The 19,852-nt window shown below is 43.1% G+C and overlaps 1 protein-coding gene across 3 annotated transcripts in view; it reads left to right on the top strand.

The window, feature by feature from the left end:
• Positions 1-19,852, top strand: part of ccdc57 (coiled-coil domain containing 57) — a 130,212-nt gene that overhangs the window by 54,719 nt on the left and 55,641 nt on the right. For all 3 annotated transcript variants that reach the window (XM_044338726.1, XM_044338725.1, XM_044338727.1), the window contains 2 exons: positions 16,737-17,019; positions 17,131-17,319. In XM_044338726.1, the coding sequence (XP_044194661.1) occupies positions 16,737-17,019; positions 17,131-17,319 (472 nt within the window). The remainder of the gene's footprint in view (positions 1-16,736; positions 17,020-17,130; positions 17,320-19,852) is intronic.

Here is a 19,852-nt window from a genome sequence, read left to right as displayed (position 1 = left end):
AATAACCTTGGCTCTCGTGGTGTATGGGATGATGAACCCGAGAGGGTCATACTGCTGAGCAAGCAATCGATAGATAGATAAATGTTGCGAATAGTACGTTCTGAATTTCCTCTCTGATGGTGTTTGTATTGCAGCGTATCAGACTTGCACTGCCATACAAGTCCAAGCGTGTGCTCTTGAGGGTCAGCCATCTCCTGGGTGAACCAGAGTACACTGATCTCCGACTGAGACTCTCTTGGTAGGTGGGCAATGACTGTGAGAGCATTTCTGGCCCATTGCCGCAGTTCAAATCCACCCTCCCTGAGGAGGGATTGCAGTTGGTCCACCAACTTCTTAGCTTGCGCTTTGCAGGGGAGGCTCTGCAAACAGTTGTCAACATAGAAACAGCATTCTATTGACAGATGGGCATCTTCTCCTGGAATCTCTCCAGATTGCCTCCACGTCTCGCTTTGACCTGGTGATGAGCCGCTCACGACAGGGTATCATACGACAGGGTATCCAACTGCCACAGTCTCTCCACGTGGCTGAAAAGCTCAGCTTTTGGAGTGGTAGAGGAGGTGAAAAGGCACTGCTGCGGAGTTAGCCAGTGATGCAGGAATCTTGATGGCCCTTGTAGAGTCCACCCAAGTCTGGTGTGCATGGCTGCAGGTCCACAGGGGGGGCCCAGGTGTACAGGCTCCACTGGATCGATGAGATATGGGTAATCTGACCCGATGGGCAACAATGGCTGTACATCCATGATGGTCAGCAGTGGTAGGTCCTTGAGATGACGGTTTCTCTCCTGCAGAGCTTTCGCTGGGTACGTATGGCGGGCAAGGCCGAGTTCCTTTGCAGTGAAAGTTCTGTGGATCTGGAAGGAATTGCCAGGCTGTGATGTAGAAGCTACAGAAAACAACGCTGTGGCGCCAAGGATGGTGCAACCTCTCGCCAGACAGTGCAGAGTGCCAGGTCTTCAGCTTCCCCGTGAAGACCCAAACAATCAGCAGCTACATGTATGAGTATGGTGCACTCAGAACCATCATTCAATATAGAGTAGGTCTCAAGTACCTTGTCATCACTCTGAAGAATGACACGACTCAACTTGAGTAGCACCTGACTGCTGCTTGTTGGCCGATCTAGGTACAGCATCTCTGAGATGGAACTTACCAAGAAAGTGCTATCTTAAGTCACTCTGGGCTTACGAGATACTGCAGCATTTTGGCTTGTATTGACCTCATGAAGAACCTCAAGGTGCTTTCTTTCACACTCTTTGCACTTGGCCTTGAGGGTACACTTTGCCGCTTGGTGTTCACAGCCACACCTCCAGCACCTCTTATTTGCCTTCATCCACTTCGTCTCTTGCTCCTTTGACAAGAGTTTGAAGTTGCTGCAATGATTTAGGTAGTGCTGAAAAGTCTCGCAGAAGGGACAGTACTTCTTTGGCTTCTTCCGTATTGCCTCCCCTGCAGATGCAGTCATAGCTTTGTCTGACCTGTCCTTCTGCTCACTACCATGGAGAATAGTAGTGGTCTTCTCAGACTTGTACTCAGTGTGCCGGTCTTTGTGTGGCGATTGCTCAAGCAGTGAGTGTGGATGGGATTCACAAATCTCTGGAAGTTGGCTCTTGGGTCGTGTGGCAGCTTAACTAAGAGGCGAGATACGTGTGAACCACACCTCAACTCTGTCCAACCCTGGCCTCCCAACTGGTGCAACATCCCCTCTAGTGCACAGACTTGGAGGGCAGATGTTTAAGGCTCTGATGTCACCATTCTTGATATTGGGTCCATCCATCAGATTGGAGATCCGCTTCAAGACCAGATGTTGAGATAGACGGTGCATCTTAGCGAATGCTCTCATGTTGTCACTGAATGGGAATAGGCCGTTACTATATGAATCGGCAATGAGCAGTGCTTCATCACACTTCAGGTGATCCGTCAATATCTGAAACTTGAAGCACTCTGGGGCATCAGTTAGGAGTATGTTGTCCAACGCAAGCTTCGATGTAGCAAACTCACATGGGTCCTCATGCATGAAATCGGGGATCATTGGCTTAGGTCCACAGTAGGTCTCGACCGGTGAGTGTCTGCCAAATGGGGGTGGAGCCTGAGGCCGCTCAGCTGGCTGCAGGTGCTCATGTGGATAGCAGCGGAGATCATCTGGGGAACAGTCATCCATCTGCCTGTACTGATCATCTTGACCATAATAGTAGCCATTGCTATAAGCAGGACGATAGCGATCCTCAAGGCGGCTTCTATGATCAGGAGGATGAAGTCTGTCATCTGGCCAATAGTTGCAATGATCAGGATGGGTTCTCAGACTATGCTGTCAATAAGATGCAGCAGGCTGCCTGTGGCTGTCGCTATGGTGACCGTAAACCTCATCGGACAGAGGGCAGACCCTGTCATCAGGCGCCATATGGAGGTGGGTAGCCGTCGTCAGGCTGACCCTATACTGAGAGTGATATCTGTAATCATGCAGGTTGAGATCATGTTCATCATGGCGACAATAGGCATCATCAGGCCAGAGACAATACCTGCCATCAGTGCTGCCTAATTGTAGCACCATGTCAGGGGACAGGCTGTCGACAGGCTGATGGTGAACAGTGCTTGGTAGAGGGCAGTCCTTGCCTTCTTGGTGATGCAGCTGTGACTGTTCCACTGCACTTGAGCCTTGAGGTGGAAAGGAGTCTCTACCCTCTGGTGTTTGCGGAAGGAAGTCTTTGTAGCAAGGGGATGACTCACCTGACGTTGCTGGTGAATGTATTGCATGCTGACTGGGCAATCTTGCTCTCTTTAGACTGTCATTTAGCTCCTTGATCGGGTCACATTGGCTGCCTTGTGGGTATAGAGACTCATCACTGGATGACACCTGTGGGGCACTTTCACGCTGACGTGGGACCTGATGACCACTAAGCAGCATCGGCTTACTAGTGGGTGCAGGTGTGGAGTCCCATCCTCATGCCGTCTCGGCCATGATGTGACATAATGTGCAGCTGGTATAGGAGCGATCATATCTGTAAGACGTGGAACCTGTTGTCACAGTTGGTCATTCTCCTCTCTCATGCTACAAATACATCTGAGAAGATCAGAGGAAGTAGTCTGTCTGGCCTCTCATCAACAGGAAGGCGGTGCCTTATAGAGTAACTGACCTCATAGTCCTGAAGGTATGATGGAAGGTGGAGACACAAGTGAGGGAAGCAATGAAAAGCACCCTATGTGTCACTGGATATTGTACATCAAACTTCCTGTCACCTTAATGTATTTTTAACCTATTTTTCATATTTCTGTTTTTGAAAGGACTGTTTTTCAAGATGGGAAGTGTTAGTGAGCCCAAGTTCAAAATCTCATGAAGCAAAGTTCAAACTGGGGCATGGACATGAGAATGAACCCACATGAGAGTGAACACATATCATGGTTCCACAAGAAAGACTATCCAGATCACAGATCATTTTTCAAACACAGCAGTTTTCACATTTCAAGGAATTGCATCATTACAAACACAATACACACACCAGTATTGTTTAAATCCACATTAACTTTCATTTTAAATTCTAGTCAAGAGGTTAGTGTTTTCAAGGACACTTAATATTTCATAAATGGCACATATCTATATATTTTTCAAATTGGGGTACATTTTGTAAAAACAAATTAATTGAAGCCAATTACATTTTTATATTATACTCTAATGTGAGAGTTAGATGTGTAACTTTTGGATCACTCTTAATGAGACGAATCAGCAGGATTGAGACAGATTAAGCAGCACTTTAATGTTCACCACACTTCATCAGCTTCACAATAACAAAACCTCCTTGTTTCTAACTTACATGTGGCTGAACTAACCAATCAGATGCTAGAAGGAATTAGACAGAGGTAAATGTAAGGAAAACCACAGAGGTAGATCCAGGAGATTATTGTTACTGTTTAAAAGATGCTGATGTAAATATTTAGATATGTAAATATGTAAATGAAAACTGTGTAAACATAAATATTTAGTTAACTGTGTAAGCATTGGAAATATATTTTAGTAAGTTAAGTCAAATATATGAATTAACTTCTAAACCTTACAATATACTATTTTGTTGAGCTGCGCATAACTCATGCTCCTGATGAAATACAATCAAATATGAATTATAGAGTTTAAATATCATTAAAATCTCTCCATGCTTCATCTACTTTGGTATGATCAATATCTACATCTTCAAACCCTGTATAGATTCCACCTGGTTCAGAGTAGACATTTCTTATTTTGTTAACTGCACATGATGTAATGACTCTGCGGATTCCTCTTCCTAGCCAGCCATGCATCCACCACGTAAACTGACAATATGAGGCATATCTGTAAGACGTAAAACCAGAATTTTTGAAACAAATATACTGTTATGAAAGAATGACACAAGTTGTTTGCCTTAACCTTTAAAACTACTTAAGCCTTCACATGAAGGGCACTGTCCAGTTAGAATTTTTTTTCATCACTTGTAGAGTGATTTGACAGCCACAGATCTGATGACACAACTACAAAGCCGATTATTGATTTTTGACCTGAGGTGCTCCGGTACCAGGTACACCTGAGCAACCTTATGCTCGAACATTGTGTTTGTTATGGCCAATCCATGGCTAACACAGAAGTCCAGCAACAGTGCACCACTCATTGCCCACATGAGCGTTGAAGTCCCCCACCAGAACTCTGGCTGGGCCGCGCCCCCTCCAGGGCCCCACCCAGTGACTCAAAGAAGGCCGGATACTCCACACTGCTGTTTGCCGCATATGTATAAACAACTTAACAAACAACAACTTAACACTTAATAGCTCCTCCTCTAAACTTAAGTTGCAGTTAAGTTTGGCTCCAGCAGCCAGGTTTCAAAAAAAGGTATAGGGCAACTGCCCTTGCTGCCTTCAGGTAGCCCGATGATGCATATATTACACTATCATCCCCTGTTCTCCCTGTTTGAGGTGTCCTTGGAGTCTGAGATGCGGCTCACTCCTTCGATAATCCATGTATCAAGTGTGGCTATTTTGGATGAGCAAGCCTCTAGTTTCATAGGAATAGGGTCAATCTTTTTGTTGAAAGAGACTTCCACACCTTTAAAAACTTAAGTAGTTATTCTTTCCACTAAACTGTCACCCTCCACAGGACTCAGAAGTGGTGGCATCTTGATTGTGTGAGTCAAAATTGGTTTGGGCATGTGAACAAAACATACACTTTATAGTGTGTATGTGCTCCATCCAGTCAGTCATCATGACATTACTAGATAGCCACGCCTACTGCAGAGTCACTGGTTGCTAATTGCTGGCTTTGACGAGCTCTTCTTGTACTTTTTTTTAGCAAGTGCACCGGCAGATAGCAGCATGAAGTTGTAGTTAAGATGCCGAAGTGGATAACATTTAAAAACACCTACAGAAAGGAGTGGGAGAGTGATTCGGAAATGAAGCCATGCATAATGCTGTCTTAAGTGGATGATGGCAAAGATCACTGCAAATTCTGCAACATGGACATACTTGTCCACTTGAAGGATTTGAGAGAACAGGCTGAAAGCAAAAAGCACAAGATACAGTGCCTGCCCACAGATAAGGCTTTTATGGTACCGTCAGCAGGGTTTTCCTTGGATTTTTTTGAGACAAAGGTAGCAAAGGTTGAGAACATGTGTGGTGCAGCATTCACAGTTTGTGTGTGTATTTTTAGAGTGTCATGCACTTAAGTGAAAAAATCATGATTTGACAGACAAAAGTGTCCATAGGGATTTAAATTTTGTACTAAGATGGAACAAAAAAATGAAAAATAAAAGTTGTGACAAATGACAGTGTTGATTTTGTAGGCCTGGGATAATATGCTTATCTCCCAGTTTGATACTGTCATGGTACTTGGGTGCCGATTCGATTCAGAATTGATTGTCAATTCAAAACCGATTCTCGATTGAATGAATAGAAAAGGGGGCACTATTTTCAGTATCTTGCTCCAGTATACTGTTTGCCAAACCATTCACGGGTGTCCTTCGTCCACTGAAAAACAACATTTCTGCATCATAAGCTCGATGTCCCATCTCTTCATTGTTAACCATGGCATGGCCCTGTAGTTAACGTAACATAGTGTCAGAAGAAAAAAAAAAGGAAAAGCAGAAAACAAGTATAGATGAATTAAGCCTCATTAACAACAGAAAATGGAAGGAAATATGGATGGAGGAGCAACGGAGCTACAGTTAGCGTCACCAGGCAAGTTTGACTTCTTCAATGCTAATGAATGGCTGAGATGGATAAAGTGCTTCTAACGCTACAGAATAGTGACAGGCTTGGACAAGCAATCAGAGGAATTTAAGGTGAATACTTTCATGTATGCAGCTGGTGATGACACTGAAGATATCTTAAATGTATTGCCCCTGACAGAAGAACAGAAAAAGTCATACAACACAGTCACAGAGGCCTTTACTGCACACTGCGTTAGCAGGCAGAAGATTATCTTTGAAAGAGCACGCTTCAACCGAAGGAACCAAGAGCCGGGTGAGAGTGTAGAGTCGTTTATAACAGCTGTGCACACACTAGCTTAACATTGTGAATTCAGAGCCCTGAGAGAGCAGTTAATAAGGTCGGCATACGAGATGCTAAACTATCAGAAGGCTTACAGTTGGATGCTGACTTGACATTAAAAAAAGCCATGATGAGGGTGAGACAGAGTGCCGCAGTGAAAGAGCAGCAGCCAGTGCTATGAGGGACAGCACAGACAACAGGACATGTTGAGGCTATACAGAAAAAGAACAACAAGTGGCTAAAGGCAGTGAAAGATACAACAGACAAAGAGTCATCTGGATGTCTGGAAAGACTGCCATGTTAATGATGCAGTGTGTAGGAGATGTCACAAAAAGGGACACTTTTCAAAGAAACGCAGGTCAAGTGGCAGAGTCCATGACATTACAGAAGCACAGATAGAGAGTAAAGTAGAGGAGGACTTTGCTTTCTTAGGAGAAATGTGCTCTGAAGAGGAGTGGATTAAACTGTTGCATTTGAATGGGGAAGAGACTATTTTCAGTAGCGGACAGTATACAAGTCCTGCTTTTCAGAGAGACCAAATGGCAAAGATGGCTGACCTTTGAGAAGCAGAAGGTGGTTGGGAGTCAGAGCATCTAGATTGTCTGGATCTGTGGATGCCTTTGTTATTGGTCTGCTGTTAAGAATAGCTTCAACTTCACAGAGGACTGTGTGGAGACTTTCCTCATGGAGAGTTTGTACCCTTAAAGTGGAGTTGAGGACCTTCCTAATTGAGCGGATTAGTCTCTCCCATGCTCCTCCATGATGGGAGCCAGTTGGAGGATTAAATGTCTATTTAATACCTCTCAGTAGGAGTTCCTCATGGATCTGAGAATGATTCCATTGTTCAATAGATCTTTTCAACTCTTGATCAGCGCTAACAAAGTTTGTACCATTGTCTGAGCAGAGTTCTTTGACTTGTCCTTGTCTTGCTATAAAGCAACGTAAGGCATTGATGAAGGAATCGGTATCAATTGATGCTGCTACTTTGATATGCAAAGCTCTTAAAGCTAAGTAGGTGCATAGAACTCCATACCTTTCCACATTTTACATCAAAGGGACCAAAATAATCCACTCCCACTGAGGTGAAAGGTGGTTCATCTGGAGATATCTTGTTGCGTGGCAAATCTGCCATCTGTTGGCTGCCAGGAACTCCTCAAACCCGTTGGCACATGACACATTTTGCCAAAATCTTTCTTATAGTCATACTGGCGCCAGTAATCCAATACCTCTGGCGTAGCCTCACCAACATGTGGGCTCTACCACTGTGGCCGACTTCTTTGAGCACTTGTCTTAAGATAATGTCAGAGATATGTAGATCTTAGGTCAATATAGCTGGATGCTTTGACTTCTCAGGCATGGCTACCCGACTAAACTGTCCGCCGACTCTCAGAACACCATCATCAAGCACTGGATTGAGCTTGTATATGCGGCTTGTCTGTCTCACATTTTGTCCCTTTTGCAGGCTAGAAAACTCCTCTGGGGATCTTTTCCTTTGACAGGTTCTGATGATTTCCAGCTCAGCCTCCTTTAGCTCCTCCACAGTGAGAGAAACGTGGAATAAATCCTTGACACTCTGCAGCTCTTTCCTCAGAATATGCTTCAGTTTTCTCTCATCTGCACTTGGGTGAGCCAGCGATGAATTGACCTCTTTCCTCTTCCTCCAGAGACTTAGGAGTCTGTTCTTGAATCATAAGATCCAACACATCACCCTTTTCAGATGGTTCCAGGATGAGGTATGATTGATCAACTGAGACACTGAGTCACTCTCTGGCACAAACAGCATGAGTCAAGATGCTTGTTTTGACCTCAGGATCATCGTGTTCTGGTATTAATTTCAAACCATCTGGATTTGTAGGCCATTGCTCCTCTGGCAACATTGGAAATTGTGGGCCAGATATCCATTTTGCATCCTTGAGGAATGATTCAACTCCAAGTCCCCTGGAAGCAAGATCTGCAGGGTGGCATAAGGTGCTCACATATCTCCACGGAGCTGCATGAGATGTTTCTAGGATTACGGAGACCCTGTTGGCCACAAATGATTGGAATCTTGAGGTCTCATTTTTGATGTATTTCAGCACAGAGGTGCTGTCAGTCCAAAACACAGAGTCAAGCAGCTGCATCTGCAGTTCCTTCCTCCACAATCTGTCCATGCGTGTTGCAACTACTGCTGCTGTTAGGTCTAGTCAAGGAATGGTAATTGGCTTTAAGGGAGCCACCCTTGCCTTTCCCATGATAAGGACACTGCATGGCTGTGCATTTGTGTTGTACAACAGCAAGTAGGTAACTGTCCCATAACCAACCTCACTTGCATCTGCAAAATGGTGTTATTGGGCAGAAGCCACAGTTCCAAAATCCACAGGCTTAAAACATATGCTGACCTTGAAATCTTCCAGTAGGTGGAGCTCCTGTATCCACTTTGTCCACTCCATTGCAATGGATGCAGGTGTGGTGTCATCCCACCCAAGGCCTTTCCTGCACAGATCTTGCAAGATGTTTGGCTTTTAGCACCACTGGCACCAGCACTCATAGACAGGATCCCTCTACAAGTCAAAGGTTGATCTTGAACTGTTCCCTCCTGAATCTGGTTATGACTCTGATCAATGAGCTGGTGAGATCAGGTCCTTGCAGCACTTGTGCATTCAACGAAGTGCCTTGGAATGATGCAGCACAGTCAAACATCACTCTGATCTTCCTCTTTGTTGGATGGTATACACCATGGTGTGGTATATACCGTACGTTGCCATGGCTATATGCCAGATCTCTGGCAGGCACCTTTTCAGCATAACCACAGGAAATGACGTTGCGCATGAAGGCAGCATAGTCTGCATGAAATAAGTCATCTTTCTGAAACCTCCTTTTTAGACTCAGGACATGTTGCTCTGCTAGCTTGTGATTATCAGGCATGCACACATCTCTTTTCTTTAGAGGTAAGGCAATGCAATAATGGCCATCCACCAGCTTAACAGAGCTTTCAACCATCTTCATAAACTGATGATCTTCCCTTGATGGACCCAGCTGTTCATCCTGCCTGCATTCTGGGAAGTCCAGTTGAAACTGCTGCTGCCACAATTCGTCTAATCTCACAACTGAGATACGACTAGCAGTGATGCTAAGTTGTTCACAGTCAGCTCCACCAGTACCCAGCGGCTCATTAACAGTCCATCCTAAAATAGTCTGAATTGCATATGGCCCTCCATCCTCATTTGGAATCACCTTTGTGGGTTCCAGAACTTTAGGTACATTCAAGCCAATCAAAAGTTCAACATCTGAGTCAATCTCAGGAAGATGTACTTCATGCAAGTATGGCCATCTGATCACATCTTGCTGTTGTGGTATATTTGTCTTGCTCACAGGCATCTTCTGCTGTGTAAAAACATCTGGCAAGTAAAGACCACTGCCCAGGCCAGCTATCTCCAAATCTGGTACAATGCAACTTCGTACAACTCCTGGCCCATAGTGTGTAATAGGATCCTGGTTCCTCTTCCTGAGATACCCAGCCGATTCATCAGACTGGTAGTACAGAACGAGGCCGAACTCCCCTGGTCCAAAAAGGCACGAGTCTCCACAATTTTATGGCCCTTTTCAGACTGGACCTTGACTGGAACATTGGAGAGTTTACAGTCCTGCTCACCAGCCCCAGTTAGACCACTAGTCTGTACCACAACCAGAGCACTGTCCACTGCTGAGTCGGTATCAGCTGCAGCTGCCTGATGCTTATGCTTATTATTGTCAGCATATTTGCAGGCATGTTTAGCTCAGACATGTACTGTATCTCATCCATTGCATCACAACATCCTCTTAAAAAGAGACCATAAGCTTGGAGAGCTTTGAGATCCTCTGCTTTAACCATTGGCCATGAGAGGGCTTCGTCCAAATAAGCTGATGCGATCTTTTGTTCATTTCCAAAATGTTCTTCCAACAAAGCCTTTGCCTCATAATATCCTCTGTCTGTAGCCATTTGTTGACAGCTTCTCACCAGTTCTCGTGGCTGACCCCTGGTGTATTGTGCCAAAATTGCAGGCAGTCTCTTGCATCACCTGTCTTCTCTTCCACATTGTGCTCAAAGGCTCTCATAAAAGCATGATACAGTAGAGGATCTCCATCAAACACTTGAATCTTTGGATTTGGCAAAGATGAGAGACTTTGTTGCTGCACCAGCATAGCAGTTATTTTGTTTTGCCTTGCAATTATGGATACCAAATTGTTACCATCACCTGTGACCGTTATAGGAGCCTGTGCACCAACCAACTGAGATATTGAGACATTTGGCTGCACATTATAAGCCACCTTGAGCTTGGTCAGTCTCTGCTGGTGTATTTGAGACTTAACATCCACAGTTTGTTTCCTTTCCTTTAGCTTAGTCAAACAAGACTAACACTTTTGACTGAGACAGGATTCTCATGATCTCCTTGGCCATAAAGCACAAATGAATCAGCATCAGTATTAAGAACAGTGCTGACTCCTCTCTTCATATAGGATTGCATACCATCAGATTTATTAGATATGCCACTTTTCACACAACTTGAGGCTCTTAGGACATCCACCTTAGCCTTTGATGCGGCTATCTCCACTTCAAGCTCAATCGCTCCTTCCTTTTTCTTATTTCCTCCTCCTGTTGCTCCAGATCATGTTTTTCTTTACGTAATCTTTGACAAGCAAGAAGAGAAGCCATGTCAGCTTCTGCTTCAACACAGGCAGAGGAAGTAGAACTACTTGAAATCCTGGTACTTGAAGTTAGAGATTTTGAACCATGCCTTTTGCTGCTGATATTTGACATGCTGTCACTTGGCTTAATTTCATCCTGTGTTGCTCCAGGTAAGGCATTCTGTTCCTCATCTGAGGGAAGTTTATTATGAAGATGTAGCTCATCCAATAGCAGGCTTGGAAGAGTTTCAAAATCCTTGTTAGGCAGTCACTCCAAGTTTTCCTGTCTTGAGACCAGCCTGTCATTTTCAGATAGCCATTGTTTCACATCCACAATAAACCCTTGATTATATTTGTTGACACTTGTGATCCACTCGTTTTGTTTCTGCTGCTCCCCCTGAGGTATTAAAGGCATCATTGACTTGTGCAGTACCATTGCGTCCTGCCGCAATTGCATCAAAACCTCCAGCTGATTATGCACTTGTGAAGCATTGCCGTCATTTTCCATCAGCTTTTTCAATGTGACGATGACACCTTTAATTTTATTCACTATGGATTGGCATTCCTTCTGAAGCCTCTCAATTTTACACGCCAAGCCCTTTTCAGCGAGAATGACTTTTCTTTTGACATTTCCATCATTTACAATTGAACCAGCATTTGATCCGCTCATACTGACATCAACCAGCAGCAGCGTGCATCCAATAAAACATCAGAGAGCATACGTCACAATCCAATTCCACATAAATCATTCACACAGGTCAATTTCCGACTTGAGTGACAGCAGTAAATGCATCAAAAAAAAAGCAACCACAGCATCCATATCCATCCAATATATGCAGCGGAAATCATATTCAAACTGTCCAAAATCCAAGCAAGATGAAATTCACAGTATGAACAAAGTTACACATTCCGTAGTTGCTGTACGCTGCACTTCGTCCATTCATTCATTCACAAAATTTATTCACAGTCCACTTCCAAAGTGGCTGAGTGGTCAAATGTTTAAAGTGCACAAGTCAAGCAAAGCATCAGAAGATAGCTGGCTACACGTGTGAGATCCATAGCCTTTTCTGTTGACAATGAAGCTGCGACCATCGAAAATCAAAACATTACCATTGGCTGTTGAGAGCATAATGTAGGGAGATCTGTCCGATACGCTGTGTCCAAACAAAAAGCATGAGTCTGTAACTGCGTTTAAGGGTGTTTATTTGACCTGATGATAAAAAAACATGATGACACATAGACACACCCACACACACCTCCACACAGAAACAATCACCACTCCCAGTGGCCAAGTGACAGGCATGCTGACCAAATACATCCCTTGTGCCTACAAGTATATACCTCTCACCCATAGATACTGACTTCACATTCAGTCAGAAGTTGAAGGCAAGCGCTCTGTCACCTGAGAAAAAGCAAGCAGTCTAAACATGCTGCATGGAACTCTTGAAAGAACTCCTTGTCCAATACCAAATGCATTTGCTTGCATCCATGGAGTTGCTATGGAAGCTGGAGCTCCTGTGTCCCACTTCTGTTGTGTCCAACAGGTCACCAGTTCAAGAGTTGCCTAAGGAATTATATTCAGGCTCACAAGATTCACTTGAGACTCAGTGGAGAAATGTGGCCTCAGCAGATTTCTCTCCTCACCTGACCATTGATGCATTTTGGCTGGAGGTAGAATCTTTTCAAGCAACATTAACCATGGCACCCAAACAAAGAGCAACATCTCGTCAGTTACACACAGTTATCCAAAATCTCCTAAATAAAATTAAAGGTCCTATATGTAGGAATCAGAAATTCCTTCTCATTAGTGACACCTGCGGCCATTAAATGAGCTTTAGTCAACATCCTGGTGCTCACGGCGCAAGACTATTGCAGGTGATGTCTTTTTCCTCACTTACACTTCTCATAATTACTTAAAAAATATCCAGCATTGTGTTTTGCACTTGTTTCAGCAAAGTGTCTCTCACTCCCAGTCACTCACCCTCCCCCCGTATGTACGTATACTTGCTCGCTCACTCACTCACACACAAACACACACACAGAGGCTCTTGCTGTGCTGTGGCTGCTGGCCAGCGAAAACCAAATCTCTGCCGCCCAACTCGCACAAATATGCATTAATCAACCACCCAAACCTGACCCAACCTGCAAACCGCCAACTTTTTATACCAACTGTGTTTACTAAACACTGGTGGGCTCAGTGAGCTGTGGCCAGGGAGCAACACGCTGTGGCCGGGGAGCAACGCGCTATGGTTGGGGGGCAACGCACTGCGGTTTTGTTGTGAAATGTGTGCTTATTACGACCTTTGAATTACCAACAGGAAAAACAAAAGCTCCTTTGTTGAGGAAATAATGTTTTAGATGTGTGTGCTTGGGAGTAGGGGGTTTGTCATTGCGGGGGTCTTTTGTGGTGAAATGTTTAGTGGTTGATGGAGGCAGCTTGATGTCTTATTAGCTAGACAGCTAATATCTGCAGAGTGTATCTATTTGGATAGCACCATTTTTGTTGTGATTTGTGTCTTTATGCTGGTCATTTGTCAACGTTAGCAGGAGAGAGGCAAGGCACCTGGGAGTGCACAAAAACTTCATTTCCATTTGATTTTCGCAGAAAAACCTAGCCCGGGGCCTTCACATAGAAATCAGTCCAGAGGCTGTCACAAACAACCAGGAAAGTCAGAGAAGGTCTCATTTTTTTGTTACATTACTACCCATTCACTCATTGATAATAAAAAAATGATACATGTAAATTGCTTCACAATTCTACATGTAGAACCTTTAAAGCATAATGTCATTGGCTGAAATGAGATTGAGTTGCAAAGAGACAGCAGCCATATATAAATGAGTGTGTGGAGGATATTTTCATTTTACCATGAGGTTAGCCGAGGCTAAAGCTAACTAACAGCAAAACCATTTAATGACGTCATTTATGTATATGGAGGGCAACACTCCAGTCCAGAAGGTGGTGGTAATGCACCTAAAAGCTGTTTGCCAACCGCCAAGAGTGCTTCACTCTACTTTAAGGCAGAGCTGAACAAAACTAGAAATAAATAAGGCTTATGAAGTGAAAGCAGTCAGGGTTTTTGCTTTGGTGGTTTGATGCTGCTGTTTGTCCCTATAGAAATTTCTTATGTATGCTTCAGCTGCCGGTGTGCATTGTTTTAAAGTATGGTACAGTAAGTAATCATGGCAGTTACAATGCTTATCTAAATATTGATCAAATATTTTGGGCAGTATTGTGTGCATTTCTGTGGTTTTTGAAGTTTTTGAAATGAAAACCATCAGCTGTATCTGGCAAAACTGGTTGTGGTGCTGAACAGTGAAGTAAAAGAACTACTACTACTACATAATGCATCATGTTTCTCTCTCACACACTTTCTCTCTTTCTCCCTGCTATAGTCTCTCTCCCTCTGTGTGTGTGCCATAAAAGAGTGCCATAGATTTTATACCTGCCTCAGCACAGTCCTTTAATAAATAAGGACAAATGCAATTTGACTGTTTAGTGACTCTTTGGTAAATATCCCCTAATAATTGTCATCAAGATGGGGCCACAAGATGGCTGCCTTGGTGTTGCGATCTCTGGTACTTTTTCTGCTTTTGTTTATTTGTGTAGTACTGCTCGCTTTCTTATTACATTCATCAGGGAAGAACTTTTGAATATTTGACAGTTCACTCCACAAACTTTTTCACCGATCTTCACACAAGCAGAAACTTTTTCAGAGCTTTTAGTCAGAGGAGCAACTTGGAGGAGACACAGGTGAAGGAAACGCGCTGGAGCACTTAAGCTGCGACAGCAGGGATTCCAACACCACTCCCATTATTACATCTGGCAAATGTCTGCTCTGTCCAACAAAATGAATGAACTGCTGCTCATCAACAGAATGAACAGGGACTTTTCAGCGTCTGCTGCCCAGTGTTTCACTGAAACCTGGTTCGATGAGTCCATCCTTAACAGTATTCTGTATCTGCCAGGCTTCCAACTCCACCGAGCAGGAGTTAAAGCGGAAAACGAGGGGAGGTGGAATCTGCTTCTACATAAAGGAAGGTACAAATACAGTGTTAAGTAAAATACGCACTCCTCACCTAGAGACAACTCCACCTTCATCAACTGCAAACCATTTTATTCACAGAGGGACCAATGTGTCAAAACTGGAGCTACAGGACTGCACTGATTGGAATGTTTTTGAGGCTGCATCTACAGACATAGACAAACTTACTGACACTGTGACATTGTACATCAGTTTGTGAGGACGTGTATGCCCACTAAAACTTTCTGCACCTATAATAACAATTCCTGGTTCACAGCAAAATTTGTTAGGCCAAGGAGAAGGCTGACAGAAGTGGGAACAGGATCCTGTACAGTCAGGCCAGAAACACACTGGCAAATGGGATCAGAAAAGCAAAGAGGAGCTACACTGAAAACCTGAAAACAGGTTTTCAGCTAACAAAGCTGTGGCATTGTGGAGAGGCCTACAGGACATCACCAGCTACAGGAAACCCTCCCCCCACACTCTAGAAAACATTCAACCGACTGACGATCTAAATGTATTTTACTGCACGTTTGATCAGCCAACTTTCATAGCCCTCACCTGATCCAACTCAGGCATCATACAACCAACTGCACCTTTTGCTATCACCTCCCTCCCCCCTGACTCCCCATTTGCACTGAAGATCTGTGAAGAGAATGTGTCAGCTCTTTCAGGCCCTGTCAACACCTGACGTTAACATACGTCTAGGGTGATTCAATCACAAGTCTATGCTGACCTGCTGGCCCCCATCTTCACTCAGATCTTCAACAGTGAAGTCCCCTACTGCTTCAAAGGTCAGCCACTAAACAGGACAGGAACAGACTACAATGGACAGTCAGGTCTGCAGAAAAGATTATCGATGCTGACGTGCCCACCATCCAGGACCTGTAAACTTCCAGAATCAGGAAACAGGCAGGGAAAATCAATACAGACCCCTCACACCCTGGATATAACCTGTTCCAACTTCTCACCTCTGGTAGACGCTACAGAACACTGTACACCAAAACCACCAGACACAGGAACAGTTTCTTCCCCTTCGCCATCACACTTATGAACAGTTAACTTAGTCACTGTGCAAGAACCCTGTAACACTATATTACCCACTGGACCTACCAATGACACATTTATTTTAGTTTAAAATACAAAATATGCAATACATTTCATTCATTACTGTATATTTAAACAGGCTGTATATACTGTACATAACCACCTACTATATGTACATAAAGTGACTTTTCACTTTTTTTCAAAGCATTCAGCATTTATCTCAACACTCCGTGCATTCTTCACACCTTTGCACTATTGGTATCCTGTTTACAGCTCACAGAAACAGTTTCACTTGTACATAGTCATTCCTTGTGTATATTTCTGAAAAATGTTTTGTTGTGTGTAAGTACATTGAGAGCCACTAAACTGGAGTCAAATTCCTTGTATCCATGAACATACTTCGCCAATAAAGATGATTCTGATTTTGATAAATGAAATGCAGTACTTGCATTAAAGTATAAGTGATAGGATGTAAAAACTATATAATAAACTTTGCTCAGATGAGTTTGTGTTTATCCACCCACAGGGTCTTAGACCAAAGGTAGATTATCTGGCATTGGAAGAGATCCATTGTCTGCAGGAGCAGAACAGCATCTTGCGGGCCGTGGTTACCCAGATGAGGAAAGACATGGAAAGTCTCTGTCATCTCCTGCCCCATCCCCAAGCCAAGCCACAGACGTCCTCTCCTCAGCCAGTTCAGCATCCGGGATTCCCTCTTGCTATATCAGTTACCCCTGCAGCTGATACTCAAATGGCCACTGGACCACCAGCCCAGTCCACTGATATTTCCTCCAAATCCAGCCCAGCAGGTGAGCACAGTACTCTTTTGCACAAACATAGTTGATGAAGTCATCTAGCAGATTACAGTGGGGAAAAAAACATATACTGTGGCAAGCTATACTGACCCTTTAATTGTTTAGTTCCAGACTACACTCAGGCTCTGGAGCAGGAAGTGTCCCTGCTAAAGGCTCGATGCAGACACCTCGAGGGGCAGCTAGAAAGTGCTACCAGACTTTCCAGCCTGGCTCAAGCCACAGACAAACCTGCAGAGGGCCTGGCACCCATAATTCCAGACACCACACACCCACATAACCAGGGACTTAAGCAAGGTATTTTTAATGTATCTTTTTTGTTAGTCCTGTGTTCCAATTGAGAGTTTTTATGCCACACAGCTCTTACAGCTTTTACCAGCTTTTGTAGTTAAATACTGAAATGACAGAATTTTAGAAACTGAGTTATTTTGGAAAATATTAACTCTCAAAACCTTCATTCCAAAAAAAGTCTATATCAGCTTTTACAAACCTATATTTATCCATCCTTATTATTCTTGTTCCCTCATAAATATGAGTTCATGTACAACTATCATGTATGTGGTTGTGCAAAAAAAAAATCAATGTAAACACATTATACGTATATTTTTAAAACATTAATACAATTTTTACTTAAACAACAGTTTCCTGTACTACTACTGAAAATGTAAATAGAACCCAAGTGAATGATAACTGCTAAGTGCTGAGTGTATGGCTGAAACATAGAAAAGCTTGTTCCATGAATATAGTTTTGAAATAACCAGAATTCAGTCTCATGAGGAATTAGTTGAACTGGGAAGCTATATAGACTTTTACTATGATATGCTGACAGTGTGTAAGTGACCAAGGTCAGTTTTATCAAGTGAGACAGACCAAATATTGTCACTTCAAGCAAAGACACATCTGTTGAATCTGCAAACACGGTATTATCAAGTATTGATGAACAACTAATGGTGTGTTCACACCGAATGTGAAGCTTTCACATGGCGAGAATACATACAAAGTCAATGCAAAGACACGAATAGATGCAAATTCGCATCGCATCGCATCAGTGTTATATCACAACTGGTTTTCAAGCTAACTGGTTTCTGTACCTAACAGCAGCAGCTGTTTTCTGCCTCTATCAGCAGATTCCTCACACATTCACAAACATATAACTGGTGATTTCCAAGTTGCATCTCAGATCTACTGCGGCGAATGAGATTGTATAAGTGAGCGTTATATCACAGCCACCTAAGAAAAAAGAAATTTAACAAAATATAATCTTTGCAAGATCGCATCAAGCTGGATTCGATCTCACTAGAGCAAAATGATCTCTATCACTAACCACTTGTTTATTGCTCTGAGCCACTCGAGCTCTCACATTTGCCCCCTTCCATCACGTATTGGTAAAGTATGTCAGCATCCAGGTAACATTTTGTTTTGGGTTTACCCAAAACAACTGGTCACCTTGGACTTGTCTGAGAAAATACCTGAACATATTTATCAAGTTTCTTTTCCTCTAGGCTACAAACATATTGACCACTACATTGTAGCCCCCTACGACACTAACGTTACACATTATGATAATGATATACTTTTAAACAGTGACGATCTAACTCAGACAATACTGTCAAAGTACGCTAAATAATATATCAGTTATAATAAACACTGAGCCACAGGGTGAGTAATACAAGTGGTAATAGTCTACCCTAAACACAGTACTGAAAACATGGACCTCATTTACAGTCATTTTCCTTTCTTTTGTGTATATTGTGTAGTAAAATAAAACACAGATGGGCAACCACTCAGACCTCTATGTCATTAAGTGTTCAAGAGCTTTACTCCAAATGAACCAAGCATGGTGTTTTATGAAATGATTCTATCCAAAACCACTTCCAAAAATGCAATCATAAATCAGTTGCCAAACACTGATTGCAAGAAAGGCATTGGAGAACAAAAAGAGTAAGGTTTCTGCAGAAAAAGCATTTCAAATTTCAGCAGGTAAGGTGTTCCAGAGTAGTGAAGCCCAATAAGAGAATGCTCTACAAACTGAGTTTTCATTAACAGCTAGCATTTTGTGAGAATAAGGCTTTAGATTGTTACCTCTTCCTGCTGTTACAGTATACATGCTGGACAATAAAAGTCCTGCTCCAATGGTGGTCCTCCAACACAAATCCAATGGAATCATAGATTGCATGCTGTACACTGGATCTGAGTAAAAGCATGGCAGTAGATTAGTAATACATTACATTTGTAAGTATATAGAACAGTTTATGCTCTGCTCTCATGCTCATGCTCTGCCTAGTTCTGACAAGTTTTCTAGCACATTACATATATGTAATTAATTTCTCAATGACACCTTAATGCATGCATGATGATACACTGACCGAAAAAATTTATGTAAAAAAGAACGTGAATCAGTGATCAGTCTACAAGCTATTTCCCTCCTCAACTGAGTGATAGCAGCTTCATTCGTACTGAAATCCAGCACCCTACCAGTTAGGAGAAGCTCTGCAAACTACACAAGATACAGTATAATCAGTAACATTCAATAGCTGTATGCAACAAAGGGTCAGTTGCACTCATACCTTGCAGACAAATGCCCCACAGGATGTTGAGTCTTGCTGTCAGGGATGGTTTAGTGTATCGCAAGTCCACCATGAGATGTTGATATGTCTGTGTCTCATAAAGGCTATGTAGAATAGCAAAATTTTAGCCATTTGTAATCAAGAAACCTTTATGACATTACCACTGATGTATAACTTGCCTTGTCATATCCTTGCCTTTGTTCATGTGGTCAGGGGTGTCACCTAAGGGGTCAATGTAAAGTGCTCCTTTGGATAAATGACCT

The sequence above is a fragment of the Thunnus albacares genome, chromosome 20, assembly GCF_914725855.1.
Source record: "Thunnus albacares chromosome 20, fThuAlb1.1, whole genome shotgun sequence".
In the NCBI taxonomy this organism is placed as follows: domain Eukaryota; kingdom Metazoa; phylum Chordata; class Actinopteri; order Scombriformes; family Scombridae; genus Thunnus; species Thunnus albacares.
This window is presented reverse-complemented; position numbering and strand designations above follow the sequence as displayed.